The sequence below is a fragment of the Drosophila pseudoobscura genome, chromosome X (assembly GCF_009870125.1).
Source record: "Drosophila pseudoobscura strain MV-25-SWS-2005 chromosome X, UCI_Dpse_MV25, whole genome shotgun sequence".
NCBI lineage: Eukaryota > Metazoa > Arthropoda > Insecta > Diptera > Drosophilidae > Drosophila > Drosophila pseudoobscura.
Window position 1 is genome coordinate 63,823,268 of NC_046683.1, and position 15,497 is coordinate 63,838,764.

General features: G+C 44.8%; 1 protein-coding gene and 1 long non-coding RNA gene across 4 annotated transcripts in view; one reads left to right on the forward strand and one right to left on the reverse strand.

Moving 5' to 3' along the window:
• The first annotated feature begins 3,551 nt into the window (after positions 1–3,551).
• Positions 3,552–15,497, forward strand: part of MCU (mitochondrial calcium uniporter) — a 42,787-nt gene continuing 30,841 nt past the window's right edge. For 2 of the 3 annotated variants that reach the window (XM_033384477.1, XM_033384478.1), the window contains exons 1-2: positions 4,598–4,728; positions 14,474–14,573. In XM_033384477.1, the coding sequence (XP_033240368.1) occupies positions 4,618–4,728; positions 14,474–14,573 (211 nt within the window). In that variant the 5' untranslated portion in view covers positions 4,598–4,617. Of the gene's footprint in view, positions 4,038–4,591; positions 4,729–14,473; positions 14,574–14,662; positions 14,954–15,025; positions 15,122–15,497 lie in introns of those variants that run through there. The other variant, XM_015188428.2, reaches the window with a different exon arrangement.
• LOC117185027 (uncharacterized) lies at positions 4,480–5,080 on the reverse strand. The gene is made up of 2 exons (XR_004470517.1): positions 4,798–5,080; positions 4,480–4,725 (listed from the first exon to the last, which is right to left on the reverse strand). It is a non-coding gene; the product is annotated as an uncharacterized lncRNA (long non-coding RNA).

The window sequence follows — 15,497 nt, forward strand, 5'->3', positions numbered from 1 at the left end:
TCCTTCACCGATCTGGCCCTATTTGTCTGAGATATAGCTTACACAAGATTGGCATATGATTAAAATACTGGTTTTTTCTGTGCGCTATATCTCTGTAATACAACAGCCGATCGGGGCGCGGCATGCCTTTCCGTGATCGGGATAGTCCTGCCAGTCGACTGCCATCGGAAAGAAGGACTTCAATTTTTTCACGATTTTCGCAAAAAATCATGATGGTTACATCATTAAATTTGCCAAAACTCGGCCTCATTTGCGAAGTCGAGATTTTGGTGCAAATCGACAGTCTGGGTCCTCGCGATCCTGGGAAAGTAGGTCCTTCACCGATCTGGCCCTATTTGTCTGAGACATAGCCTACCGAAGATTGGCATATCATTCAAATACTGGTCTAATCGGTAAATTATATCTCTGTAATACAACAGCCGATCGAGGCGCGGCATACCTTTCCGTGGTCGGGAGAGTCCTGCCAGTCGACTGCCATCGGAAAGAAGGACATCCATTCTTTCACGATTTTCGCAAAAAATCATGATGTAACCATCATTAAATTTGCCAAAAATCGGCCTCATTTTCGAAGTCGAGATTTTGGTGCAAATCGACAGTCTGGGTCCTCGCGATCCTGGGAAAGTAAGATCCTTCACCGATCTGGCCCTATTTGTCTGAGATATAGCTTACCCAAGATTGGCATATGATTAAAATACTGGTTTTTTCTGTGCGCTATATCTCTGTAATACAACAGCCGATCGGGGCGCGGCATGCCTTTCCGTGATCGGGATAGTCCTGCCAGTCGACTGCCATCGGAAAGAAGGACTTCAATTTTTTCACGATTTTCGCAAAAAATCATGATGGTTTCATCATTAAATTTGCCAAAACTCGGCCTCATTTGCGAAGTCGAGATTTTGGTGCAAATCGACAGCCTGGGTCCTCGCGATTCTAGGAAAGTAGGTCCTTCACCGATCTGGCCCTATTTGTCTGAGATATAGCCTACCGAAGATTGGCATATCATTCAAATACTGGTCTAATCGGTAAGTTATATCTCTGCAATACGACAGCCGATCGGGGCGCGGCATACCTTTCCGTGATCGGGAGAGTCCTGCCAGTCGACTCCCATCGGAAAGAAGAACATCCATTTTTTCACGATTTTCGCAAAAAATCATGATGTAATCGGCCTCATTTTCGAAGTCGAGATTTTGGTGCAAATCGACAGTCTGGGTCCTCGCGATCCTGGGAAAGTAGGTCCTTTACCAATCTGGCCCTATTTGTCTGAGATATAGCCTGGAGTGGATAACCGTCATCGAGCGTCCACGCGCTCGTATAAACCGAAAGACCAAGAAGGTGAAGCAGATGATAAACGATGGTGGGCACATCGGTGTCGGCGTCCTGCTAAAATGAAAGGAAGAGCTAAGGAAAGTTAATGAATAAATAATAGCTTAATGACTTTACCTGACGGGTAAGAGGAGGAGAATCCATCATAGCGGTTGGTGGTCAGAGAGGGTCTGGCCTATAAGAGGGAGGAAATACAAAATTTAAAAAAGAAACAAGAAAAAATAGTCAACGGAAAAGTTCCTCGGCAGAATTGTTCCCTACCTGACATACATAGTTTTACCATGCGTTCACAAACAAGTTCAAAAGAGCAAGAGAGATAGAGAGATAGATAGCAGTTCTCCTCGCAATCAGTTTCTAGCCTGTGCATCTTAACTGGATTTGCATTTCCCAACCGGCAAATTGGGCCTTGGGTGGTATACCATTCAGGCTGGGCCACTTTAATAGCCAACCGCTAAGGGTGAATATGCCGAAATATTAATACTTGCCATGTTGGACAGTTTAACGGACCCCGGGACTAGTATTAAAATTGGTATTGATAAGTTACTTTTAAAATGTATGTATTTCATGTACACCACATATAATATATCCATATAAACTTATATTTTCATGTCGTTGGGTTTCCTTTTCCACAGGTTTAAATATGTCGCACATTAACTGAAACGGGTTTGCAACGGAAACGACGCGATTTTTGCTTTCGTATGGGTCAGACTCATGTGCCGAGAAAAAGAGCAGCATGTCCCGCAACATGGTCAGAATTCGGCATACCCTAGGAAAAAGGATGTTATAGAACTGCGGAAATGTTTGTCATCCCAGGCTTTAATTAATTCAGATACTAGTCAGAGACTGACTAAAGGTATTCCAACGATATTTTGAAATTAGTGGTCTTCTTACAGACCCCAAGAACGAGTATCGGATATACTGTATTTACAGGAATCTAATCAAATGCATAAATACGTTTAAAACATATCAGTTTGAGAAAATCGTTGTACTAATTTCGTTTCAAAAACTGTTTGGATATCAGGATCTTAGTAATAAATCAACGAAATAGGGTAAACAAATGTCTATACACTTTTTGATAAGCAATAGGTCTTGAAATACCAGCAACATTGACGTGATAACATTGTTGTTGACTGTTTTTTTGCTGAACTTTTTTGTTTAAACCTTGTTTTAGTCAAAATGCAATAAAAGCAATGACTAAAAACTAGCCAATCTTGTAGAAAATGTATTCATTAATAGGATAAAACTATGAGGGCAGAGCTCAGAGGTCTATCTACCTGGTAATACTCGACGGAATATCAAAAACGTGGTATATGTTCATTTCAGCTGAGAAAAATCAGCTGATTTTTGTTTACCTTTTATCGATAAAATATACCAAAAAATACCAGATTATGAGTCGGAAAAAGTCTAAAACTGCTGCCGGCGGTGTCGCTCTGCCAAAGAACTTTTTGTGCGTGGCGTTTACGGCAGGGTGACCGTTTACGGTATTTTGAATACTTTTCGGTATTTTTTAGGTCAAAATTGAACCGACGATATATTTGCGACATATCGGTATATTTTGTCAATTTCATCAATCTATTAAATTTCCTTTTCAACGTTATATAGAAATCCAATGAAAGCAAGTGTTTAGAATAGGCCAGACAAATAGAAAATTGATTCATCAATCGTATAAAATTATGTGGGCATGGCTAAATGGTCTATTTAACTGGTAATATTCGACGGAAGATCAAAATTGAGGAGTTCGTCGTATTTCTTGAATCGGTAATGGCCCGGTTGACAACAATGATTCCCGGCAACACTAATTTTCATACCCTAGGGAAAAGGAAATTATAGAATTGAGAAAATGTTTGTCATCCCAGGCTCCGTAGGTATCAGGATCGAGATAAATATATACAAGATACTAATCAAATACATGAATATGTCTAAAACATATCAATTTGAGAAAAGGTCTTAACAAATTACGTTTTATTTTCATATAAAATGAACGAAATAGGGTATACAAAGGTCTATGCACGCATCATGTCTTAAAAACCAGCAACATTGCGACTGTGTTTTTTGGTGAACTATTTTGTTTAACCCTTGTTTAAGTCAAAGAACAATAAAAGCAAGGACTAAAAACTAGCCAATCTTGTAGAAAATTGATTCATCAACGGCCTAAAATTATGTGGGCAGAACTAAGGGCTTTAGTTAGCCAGAATTATTCAACGGAATATAAAAATTGAACAATATGAATGACTATCGTCTTTCGTTTTGTTGTGTGGTGTGTGCGGCCAACGAAATAACAGTCGCTCTTAGTTGCGTTTTGCGTCAGAAAAGTTCCGCGCGCGACGTTGAGAGGGCGTCTACGTCTGGTTTTTCTCCAAAAGCACTGGCAACAATTTTTTTTAAATCGAGTGAATAATACATAGATAAAGCACGTGCAAACAGGTACTTGATAATTAGCGACAATTCGAGTCGAAAACGTCGTCGTGTGTTCAAAAAGAGAGCCGGTGTCTGGGTCGAGGGCGAAGAGAGTGCAAAAGAGAAGGGAAAGCAAAAAAGCCGACTTGTTAATAATTAATTGCGATAAGTTAAAGCCGGCGTTGTAGAATCCGAGTGCTAGTCGTTGTGCCGTTGTTTTTTTGTGCATGTTTTGTTTTATCCAGTGCTTCAAGGAAGAGTGAAAAAACTCCGGGAAGAGTCGCTGCCCTTCGGCCATCACCTGTCCACAGCCCAAACCGGTAATTCTCTCCTCCATTGTCATTCCACGTTTTTGGCGCTCGCTTTCGTTGTTGTTGCTGCTTGTTGCATTGCTGAACAACAATTGACATTGAAATAAATTACATTCGTTTTAGTGCTCAAACTAAATTTAAAGTAAAATATTTTTTATTATTGCAGTTCAATTTTTTTTCTTGTAAATTCGTACGGTTAAATGTTTGTAGAGTTTGATACATTCGTTTTTCGAACACAGAATGCGAAGATCGCAAGAACTTCGAAGACAAATCGAATTTTTTTGAAATTTTTGTGACCCGTTTGACCAAATAAAATTTTTCGTGAACCCAAGATCGGTTTAGTCGAAAAACAACAACAACAACATCGGAATTTCGAGTCAAGTTCGTGGAATAACCGTTACGCTCACTCATTTCTTCTTAACACGCTCGCAGTGTGTTTGTGATTCACTCAAGTCCCCCCCATCCCCCACAAACGTATTGCTGTGATCCGGTAGGCGTGACAAGCCGTCCCTCCACCAACCACCCACCACCCCCTCGAAGTGCTGGTTTTTTTTTTGTTGTAGTGTAGTGTAATCGGACGGAAAGCAGCATGTCCAGAAGCGGCGCTGCCGTGGTGAGCGCCTTCCGCCTGCTCCTGCGTCCCTCGGGTGTCAGTCGGCATCGTGGCCTGCGTTTGGGCCCTGTGACGGCCTTTGCTCTGGTAAGTGGAAGACAAAAAACAACCAAAAAAAAAAAATAGAATACGAAAAAGATACAGACACAAACATACCCTGCGCTCCGGGGGAGCAGCTGTTGCAGACGTCACTGGCGGGTGTATTGGAATTTATAAAAATATACTCAATGTACACGCAAAGAGATACACAATACATATGCAAGAAGATGTTCGCCTCATGCGTGCGTTGTCCACGTTCCTGTGTGTGTGCGTGTGGCATATGTTTTATTTGAATTATTATTAAAATTTAAGCAAAGAACCAGTCCGAAAAGTCAGACAAACAAACAAGCACTTTTGTTGTTGCTTGATTTCTTTCTTTCTGTCTGTCTGTTTGTCGCTCTTCTTTCAGCATGTGCGGCCCCCTGTTCGCACTCCACTCTCTTCTTGTTTGAGTCGGACTTCAGTTGGAGTTTAACTCCCTCTCTCTTTCGCTCTCGCTGACTCCGTTTCGGGGCTCTCTTCGAGTGAGAGTAAATGAGTTACTATGTAGTTCTGTAGCTTTGTGGCACCTGCGCGTCGTCAACTCTATCTCCATCTCCATCTCCCGCTCCCTGGACCCTGGGCAAAGGTGAAGCAAAAGAAACAGCAAACAAAACAGCTGTCAAAAATGTTTATCATTGCATTAGGGAGAATGACAGCGATGGCATGAGGCGGTGAAGGGGGGAGGGATGATTGTTAATTGCGGTTTTTCGCGAGAGCGAGAGAACAGTTTCCTCTCACAGCAGGTCAGGCTTGAAATTGAATAGATTGTTGAGCTTCTCGTATCGAAATGAATGAATCATTCAATAATGATGCTGTCTCGGATTACAATGAGAAAGAAAGCACTGCTTATCAGCTCTCATACATACATACATACACACAGATCTCTGATTGTACGCGAGTGAATCAGCAAAGGAAGCGTAGATACTAGAAGCAACATATAATGCAGGAATACAAATGCTTTTCCTCTCTGTTTTACTTTTTCATGTAAAACTCGATTTGCATGCAAAATGTTTAAATTTAAGCGTCACAGAGAGGCAGCACAAGCCGGCGTGCTCTCCCTATTATGACAGGCACAGAGAGAGAGAGAGAGAGTGGGAGAATGGGAGAGCGGTAGGCACACGGGCAAACAGTGGAAGGGGTGGGGTGGTGGGGGGGGAGGTAGAGTGCAAAGATAGCGGCGCCACTCTTCGTGTCATTTCGGGGAGATTTTGTAGCGGGATTATTTACCTTTCAGCAAGTTATTTGTGCACACATACACACACATACATATATCCCTCTCTCTGTCTGTGTGTGTGTGTGCGTTCTGTCTATCTCAATTTGCATTGCTGTCTTTTTGCTCTCTTTTCGGCTGATTAAAGTCAACAAAAGCAACAACAGAAGCAGCATTGATTGCGAAGAGCACACAAAAAACACTCGCACTCGCACTCGCACTCGCGTATTTGAATAAAAAGTTTCGTCAACCTCTCGACACGGCTGGCTTTTGGCCTTTGGACCCTCGAGGCTCTGGTTCCCGCCTCCCGAGTGATACATTGAGGAGGATATTTAGATTAAAGATTGGATGGGATCTCATATTTATTACCCCCTCCCTGCTTGAGTGAAGTTTTTTCTTCGTAGTCGTCATTCTTTAAGCTCGAATTTCGGAAGTTTTTCCGGCCACAGGAAGATGGCTTCATCTTTAAAGTTTCGCCGAGTCCTTCCTCTTTGCTGCGTCGAAAAACTTTTATTGGCGCCATTCTGTCTGCCACACAATACTCATACACGGCGGAATGTGTGTGTGTGTGTGTGTGTGTGTGTGTTTGCAACATCTCTCTTTCTCGCTATGCTCTCCACTCTTTCGCTGTCTCCCAATTCGACAGACACTTCCCTTTTCAATGGGATTTTTGGCTTGCGCTCGGATTTTGGATTTTTTGGCCATTTGTTTGTGCCTTTGTTCCGGCCATACTTATATTCGTGTTCCTGATGGGCGCTGGGGCGTGGCTGTTGCTACATATGTGATCAGCCCCCCCCCCCCCCCCCCCCCCCTACCCCCCGCTCTCTCGCTGCCTCTCTTTCTCTCTCGGTAAACAATTATTTTTGGCCCTGGGAACAAAGGATGGCGTAGCAATCAATTGATATTTGATTAAATATACGAATTCGAGTGCAATGATTCAGGCTTTGGAAGTCGGCTTTATTTCTGTCCGTGTTTGTGTGGAAAAACGAATAAACTATGCGACATTTATGCAAATGGAAATACATCCTGCACTCGTATGAATGGAAATGTGCCACACTGCCACTGTGCGGCCAAAGGTCAGGCTTTAAGCGGGAGATTATGCCCCCCGAGTACATCCATGATATGTGTCCAGAGGTCACTTTTTCCACGTCGCCACTCATTAAATCAGGCTTAGTGGGGGATACTTAAAATTCCCCGCTTGGTCTGCCCCCCCCCGCCCCTGCTAATCTGAAGAGCTCTCTCTGCGCCGCTTAAGCACTCTATTAAAATCATTTTCTAGCCACTTGTCACCGAGGAAAAGCCAAAGTTTGTTCAAGAATTAGTTGGATTGTGGCAAAAAAGGCTTTTCCTATCTGTCGCCCAGCGCCTTGACTTTTGCTAATCTACAACTGCCTCGAATGCTATCAAATATTGTTTGATCAACAAATTCCCACCCCCCACCCACCACCCACCCACCATGGGGTGGGGCACCACATGGCAGAGAACACACGACTTAAGCCCTGGCAAAGCCGCAGCAAATCTGCATATAATGGTAAGGGATTTTGCACCCCCACACCCCACCCCCCCACCCCCCGTCTTGGGGGATTTGCCAACTTGTGCACGTTTTTGCACATTTATCAGCGGCCACGAAATCTTTTGCGCCCAAAACCGAAAAGTAGAATTTGCATATGGCAGAAGGGATATTCGCTTCCCTTTCCGTAGAGTGCAAGATTATATGCGTAATTAATGCTATCGCATGCAGGATGCTATCGCACGATGAGGGGCTAATTGGGCCCGCCAGGAGGCTGGAGGCTGGCCCAGCGAGCGACCTCATTAGGGGCCCTTGTCGACGGCATCGGCGGAAAACTTCAAGTTATGCCTGCGGAGGAGGGGCATCTACTAGAGGGGGCATCTACCAGAGGGGGCATCTACTAGAGGGAGGCATCTACCAGAGGGGGCATCTACGCATGAGTATCTGTGTATCCTCTGGCCATAACAGTTTTGCAAGTACTTCCCATCGCAAAGCCAAAGCCCAAAGCCGGGGGAGCGAAGGACATTACAAGTATCTATACAACTATTATGGCTGCTTATCTGGCACTCTCATATATACATACATACATGTGTATTAAATACGTGTTTGTATGTGTATACCGTTTAGTGAAGTTGGCTCTTGCGTGTTATTGGCCTGCACTTGACTTTGGCTTTAACTCGACTGCCACCAACACCGCCCCCAACGCCGCCCATTGAATGCCACACGCTTTGATGTTTATCTAATGACTATTGGCTGGCAGCCACTAGAACCATGCCCCACTTGCTGCACGTGTATCTATTAGATAGAAAGACACGCTCTACCCCCACCCCCACCCCTCTCTTTCTCTAATCTACATATTTAAGCATTAGCTACTTCCCTCTCCCGTCCCTACCCCTCTCCCCCTTTAACACGGAAATTTATTCATTCTTTATCAATGTTTTTTTTTTGCCGCCCAAAGCACTTAAACTGCCACAGCGATACCACACTCTTATCAGCAGCAAAGATTGCCAAAGGGAAACTATATATATATATATATCCCCCCACCCTTCCCCCTACCCCTACCATCCACTGAATATTCTGCACACAAATAAATAAATTGCTTGTTAAATCACAATTCAATTTAAGATTTCTCAAGTGCTGCCGCAGTTGAAAGATGAGATACATCCACGCTTTTCACCGGAATATTAGTGGGGTGTGGGGGGGAGGGTGTGGGGGGTGGCAGCACTTGTATTCCTGCACTGTTTTGAAGTCCATATATTGGACATTATCTTGCCGTAATCCCCACCACAAACAGACAAGTACAAAGTGCGAGTTTCGAGTGGCAAATATTTGGAGCAGGACACCAATCTTTGAATAAATTTCGTGGCGGGGGGGGTGGAGGTTGGAGGGGGGGACAATTTAAGGGCTAAACAAAAGGGACAGCGAGCGAGCGAGAACCGCATAAAAGGTTCCATTATTAATTCAGGCCATGTCTAAGGCACGGCACTCCTCTCGTGGCATGCACCCCAGCCCTGCTGCTGTTTGCCCCACAGCTGGCGAATATTCCTGCTATTATATGCAAATTTCTGGCACCGGCAGGCGGCGGGCGGCGGGCGGGCGGTGCCACACAGAAAATGAGCAACATAAATTCTGTCTCTGGTTTTTCCCAGGAGAGGGTTTGCTTAATATCCACTTAAGTCTGTCATACGAATGGGGATACGTTAACGGATGTGGATGCCACCAATGCCACCAATGCCACGGATGCCGCCGATCTGTGGTGCATATACAAAATTCTGTGGACAAATACTGTATCTTTAAAGTATAATTGCAACAGTTTTTCACACACACACACACGGATTCCACTGATTGAAACGATTGAAATTTTCCTAATTTTCTTTTTTTTGGGAGATATTTCAAAAAAATATTCCACTCCATTTGCAAGTCCATGAATTCCATTAAACATTCCATCCCCGTGTGTGTTTTTTTTGTGCCTGTCGCCTGGCGAGGCCTTTAGGCCATGTCCCCTTGGCCTTTTCGCTGATAAGCATTGGGCCGTGTCGCCGCAATTCTGTGTCCTCTTTCTTTTGTCGCTGGAATTTATTTTATCGCTTTTTGTGAGTGTTAATTATATTTATATTAAAATTAAAATTACAAGCGACTGTCTGCTGCCGCTGCTGCTGGAAATTGCTCATGCATATGGCCAAGAGGCCGCAGCCACAACGTGTGGCAGAGCAGGGCAGGGCAAGGGGCCAAGGGTCGTCACTTTTCAAGATGCCGACAGCTGGATTTTCCTGCCAGCCGAAAGGCAAAGGGCGTGTTTTCCTTTCCTTGGGAGGAGAAAGAACGAAAGAAAGTACTCAAAGGGGGCAGGGGCAGGGGCAGGGGCAGAGAAGCCTCTTGTGGAAATTCTGGCGAGTATTCTGCTCATTAAAGCCTGCCCATTTTTCTAGGCAATCTCCTGGTCCTTCCCCCTCTTTCCTTTGAGCCAATGAGCCATTATTTTGAGTGAGTAATGCAATTACTGTCCGGGGTTTGGCTCTAAGCCCACACACGGGCAGTGCCCTCCCCATTGAGGCGCTTGAATCGGTTGAGGCTTTTAGTGGCCGCACGAACCACTTAACCGGCGGGCAGGTGCCACACAGAATCTCTCTCTCTCTCTCCCGATGTGTGCCCCCTGGGGGCATCTCTCTTTTTCAATTACAATTAAACCATTAATTAATGGAATTTCGTTTACGTCTTTTCGTAATCCTCTAATGGAATCAATGCCCAGCAAATGTCATATATTTTCACGCCTCACATGGCCTGGCCATTATCAAAATTGGCCAAAGCGGGAAATTCTCGAATATTACGCATACGCCATGCAGGCCCGGCCACAGCCGACCCCTCAAGACGGGAGTCGACAAACAATTCCCACAGCAGGCATTTAAACAGAAGTAAAACATTTATAAATGGTGCCATAAAACCCAAACACTTTTCGGCGAGGGGGGAGCGGGGGGGGGATATGCCTGGAAAAGGCCTAAAACAGGCGGACATTCCGTTGGAGGGGGGGAAGGAGGAGGATGAGCTGTCTTCGTACGTGTATCTAAGTATCTAAGTATCTTTGCATTCAGGTCGAAACTCCTGTCTATCTTCTTGGCCATTTAGTCAATATCTTTGCCTCCCCCCCTCTCTCCCTCCCCCTCTCCCTCGGTCTCTCTTGGAATGTACATATCGCCAAAGTTCTATCAAAATATGATAAAACCGACAAACGAAAGACGACAAATTGTGGCAGCTCTTTTCTCATGTGAAAAATCTATCTCGTTCCATTTATTTTCGGCTTTTGTGCCTGTGTATGCGTGCGTGTGTGTGTGTATCTGTGTATCTGTCAATATACACGCTCGCAGCACATACTAATTTTAGTCCATCGTCTGGTCTGCCTTCTGGCTTCTGCCTTCTGCCTCTTTCTGTTGCTTTTATCTAGTTTTTCGCTCTTTCCTTTTTTTTCTCCGTGTTTTCTGCGAATGTCGGATGATTTCTGATAGTCTCTGGACTGTCTCCCTGTCTCCCTCTCTCCCTCTATTCCGCGGGCGGCAGTACGGATTTTGGCCAAGAAATGCCCGAATTCTGGGGATCTCTACAGACAGTTTCGGTTGTTCCTTGCTTGGCGATCGACCTGCAGGGCACAGGTTCGGGCCAAGGTTCTTCAGGGTGTTTTTTTCGCACAACTAAATATTTACTTTGCACAGCAGAAATGTCTGCGGGTTTCTGGCATTTCTATTTACTGTGAAAATCAAGAGGAAAACCCAGAAAACACACAAAAAAGTATACAGAATTTTCCCACCGGCTGCCCGGCTGCCGACTGCCGGGGCATGTGGCTAATTTATTAGTTGTGTTTTCCTGCGCCACACCGCTTTTCTCTTGGCTTTCTTTTGGTTTTTTCCTTCTATCATATATTTATAGACAATCTGCCAGATTATTGACGTGTCTTGAGATCTGCTTTCAGGCTATATTTCATACTTTTTCCAACGCTTTGCCCTCGCTCGAAGGATGGATGTTCTCTCGTCCTGGCATTTCCAACGCTTCGGTTTATTGTTTCTGGAATTCGCTTTAGTTTTACGAGCGCTGTGCTCTGGAGAGGCTTTTCCTCAAAAGTATTTTGCTTGTTGACAAATGGATTCATTATTCCATTTGCTCCTTTGCCCAGGAGGCCCCCTCCGCTCCCCCCACTTGACACGCGACTTTGTCAAAGAAAAGGAAGAACAAAGGAGGAGCCAGGAGCCAGGCAGGGCTTCTGTTTGGGACTCTCTTTGTTGCAGGCTCTTGTGTCCTGTTTCCTGTCTCCCGTTTCCCATTTCCCATTAAATGCAGCTGCTAAATGCCTCTAAATGTTTAGTTTTTATTTCGAATGAAAGTTGCAAACAAAGTTTTTGTCTCGCTTTTATGCAAATTTCACTTTCAATTAAATTCGGACTCGTAGATTTTCAGACGAAAAAGATTTGAGGAACAGCCGGAAGACAGTGTGACATTTCCAGGGAAGCCTCGTGCCCCAAACACACAAATTAGCTGGAAATGATTTGACTCTGTCCCTGCCACACTACTTGCCACAAACACAGGGAAAAGCAGGTGTAATTTATGAAAATACATTTCCCCAACCCCCACTCCCCCCCGCACGTGGAAGACGCAGAAAAGCTGAGCCGGCCCGAAGGTTATCCTCCCGCAGGAAGCGGCGGCTGCGATTTCAATTTATTTGGACAATCATAAAAACTTTTGAGGCCGTGTGGCAGCAGGCCGTGTGGCAGGCATGCCTCACCCGCTGTCGGAGCTTGTTAAATTCATGGCCCGCCTAATGTTTCATTCGGGCTGCCTGTTTCGGGAGGTTGGGGGCCAACTTTTGAGCATTTTTGATGCTCCACGTTGGGGCGAGGGGGGTCATAACTTGCCTGCCGTTTTCCCAGGGAAATTCTCGGTGGAAACTCGATTTGTGGCAGTGCTGCTCCCGCAGGGATTTGTGTTTGTCTGTGGTGTGGTGGAGGGGGGTGCTAGGGGCACTGGGGGGAGGGGAAACTGTATTTTATTCACCGTTTGTGCAACTGTTCTCCCATTCTGTGGTGTCACTGGCGGCTGGACAGGCGGCCAAAAAATCAGGAAAAGTTTTTGGTGTCCCCCGAAAATCAGTGATCCTTGTGGCGGCAGGGGGGGAGGTGGGGGTGATGGCATGCTATTTAAATTTCAATTACTCCCTGGATACAATTTGATATTTCTTCAGTTCCTTGAGGGGCTAGGGGCGTGGGGCGTGGGGCGTGGCGGGGCCATTTCCAATTGCCATTTGAATTATTGAAACGCTTGATTGGAGGAGGCCCTGAGCTTGAGCGTGAAATCCAATCAGAGAAAAAGTTACAGCACATATGTGGCGGTGGCGGTCTGGCAGGGGGTTCTACGGGGGGGTAGATGTGGCAGGGTGGCGGAGGGTGCCAGTCTAAGGAACTTGCAATACACATACATATGCCCACCTGTATATACATGTGTTCTCCTGTTTGTATCTATGTGTATGTTTGTGGCAAGAGGCCACGGATGGCACACAGATACAGGCACAGCCACAGCCACATTGACGGCTGCCGCCCAAAATTATGCAATGAATTTCTAAACATGAATTTCCAAAACATCATCTGAAGGCAACACAAGGGTCGGAGGGCACTCGGGTGGATGGAATATACATATTTTGAGAATCCAAGGGACTTTTCAGGGGAGATCCCAGACTTCCCCATTTCCATGGTTGCCTTTTTAGGACTTCCCCCAACAGGTTTTTAAAGAAAGAAATTTAAATATCAAAATTTAAAAAAAATAATCAAAATACAATCCTAATTATACAAAAAAAAAAAATAAATAAAAATTTAAGATAAAAAAAAATTAAATTTAAAAAATATTTTATAAAATAAATTCTCCATAAGTGCAAGAATTCTACCTGTATTTCAGATCTCAAACATATAGCATATATAGAGAATCTCTCGGGGAATTTGTGGTACGGAAAATTCGTAATATTTGTGGCACAAAAGTTTGCCATAAAGAAGTGCCACTGTTGCAGATTTCTGCCCATCGTTCAATGATATTTCCATCAAGAATCCACGAATTAATCCCTTAATTAAATGTTGATCCTTGAGAAAAGTTTGGAAATCAAGTAATCTCTGATTGAAGGGGTTTCCCTTTAGTTTTTGGTAAATTAATCGGTAAATTGGGGTCATCCGTGAGTGGGGAAATCCTCAATATTGTATATCCGATTTCAATCACTTTCGATGCCAGAAAATGGCAAAAACGAAGAGTTGGGATTGTTTGTGTGTGTGGTTTTTTTTTTAAAGTAATTCCAATCAATAAATTGGCTTCATGTGGAGTTTGAGTGTGGAGCCTGGTCGGGATTAACCTTACGACCGTGGCAGGAGGTCCGGGCTCCGGGCTCCAGGCTCCAGGCTCCAGCCTCCTCCTCTGTTTCGGGGCTGGGGCGGCGGCCTGACAGTGTAAACAGTTACATTTTCGATTTCCTTTTTTCCCATTTCGAGTTTCGAGTTTTCCCCAGGTGTGTGAAGGGGTGGGGGGGGGGGGGGGTGGTTCAGCAGGAACATAAAAAAAGGTTCTTGAAGAAAATTGACGTGGCAGAGAAACAGAGAGGCAGAGAGACAAGAGCTCATGCCATGCCACCAACAATAACTGTATTTCCGCTTCACCCCCTCCCCCCCTCCTTTCGCCGCCTGCCGCTCCTCGTTGGCCCTCGTTATGTGAAGCACGTGATTTCACTTGGGAGCATTTTAACTTAATTAGGAAACAGGTCCTGAAACGCGCTGAAACATGCAACAGCAGGAGGTGGCTGACACTCCTAAAGGTTGGCAAAGGGGGGGGGCAAGGATGTGCCACACAACTGATGGGCGGTTTATAAATTTCCCTCAAGGCTTTCGCCTTTTTTTTTGTATTTTTGTGAATCTTTGGCGCCACATTTAAGCCACAATCAATATTGCGAAATGGTTTCGGTTTCGATTTGTGTTTCATTAAATGTTAATCCTTTTTCTTTTTCCCATTGTTTGCAGCACTTGCGGCCTTGCGGCGGCCATGAGCTGCAGCAACACAGAACTTTCGCTGCCACAACGGAGGACGATGACAAACATAAAACGCCACTGGAAACGGGAGGTGAGTGGAGTCTGTGGCAAGGGATATACTCATTGAGGGGGGGATCAATGGGGAGATCAATCATTTTGCATTTGCCCGACCTGTCGCAGATACCATGGGGCATCAAGATGGGCAAACCCCCGAACAGGAAGGGGCACAGGGCCAGGAGTCCGAAGAGTCCGAAGAAGCCAAGGAATCGCTGGAGCAGGCCCAAGCTTCAGAGGAAGACCACCCGAAGCCCAAGCGCAGGGAAATTCAAGAATATCCATATCCCATATTGTTAGATCGAGGCCCAAGGGGCAGCAGATCCAAAGACCAGCAGAAGAAAGACACCCAAGAAACCTCTAGAAACAGAAAGAAGATTCAAAGGCAGATTTTGGATCTGATCGAAAGGGAAAGAAGTGAGTTTTTGCCGCCTTGTCCAAGGGGGGGGAATCATTCCTATAATCTCTTCCTAAACTCCTCAAAAATAGCTAAATTTGAACCAAGGCCCATGAAGAAGAACCAAGAATACAGAATCAAATGCGTGGGCCCTGAAAGTGGGAGTGGCAAAGAAAGGAGAACTGAAGGTAAGCCAGAAAACTGAGGGGAAAAAAGTAGATCCAAGGCAGAGGCAAGGGCTGGCAATGGGAGAATTTATTATACAAATTATAGAAAATTCTGGTGTTATTCATTTTGAATATTTAAGCAATTTGGAAGACCCCAAAAGACCTGGAAAAGAGCTGGAAATGTGGAGGGGCTCTACATTTTGTGTTGCCTACTTTTGGGCTGTCTATTTTAAAGATATTTCCTTTGCACCCTTAACAGCCCTAATGGAACTCCACAAAAATTAGTACAGTTGTGCCGCCTTATAGCTAATCTAAAGGGGAATTCGTTACACAGAAAATTCGTAGTCTGGAATTTATTTTACAGGCAAGGGGGCCCTCACTCGTATGTGTCTGTAAG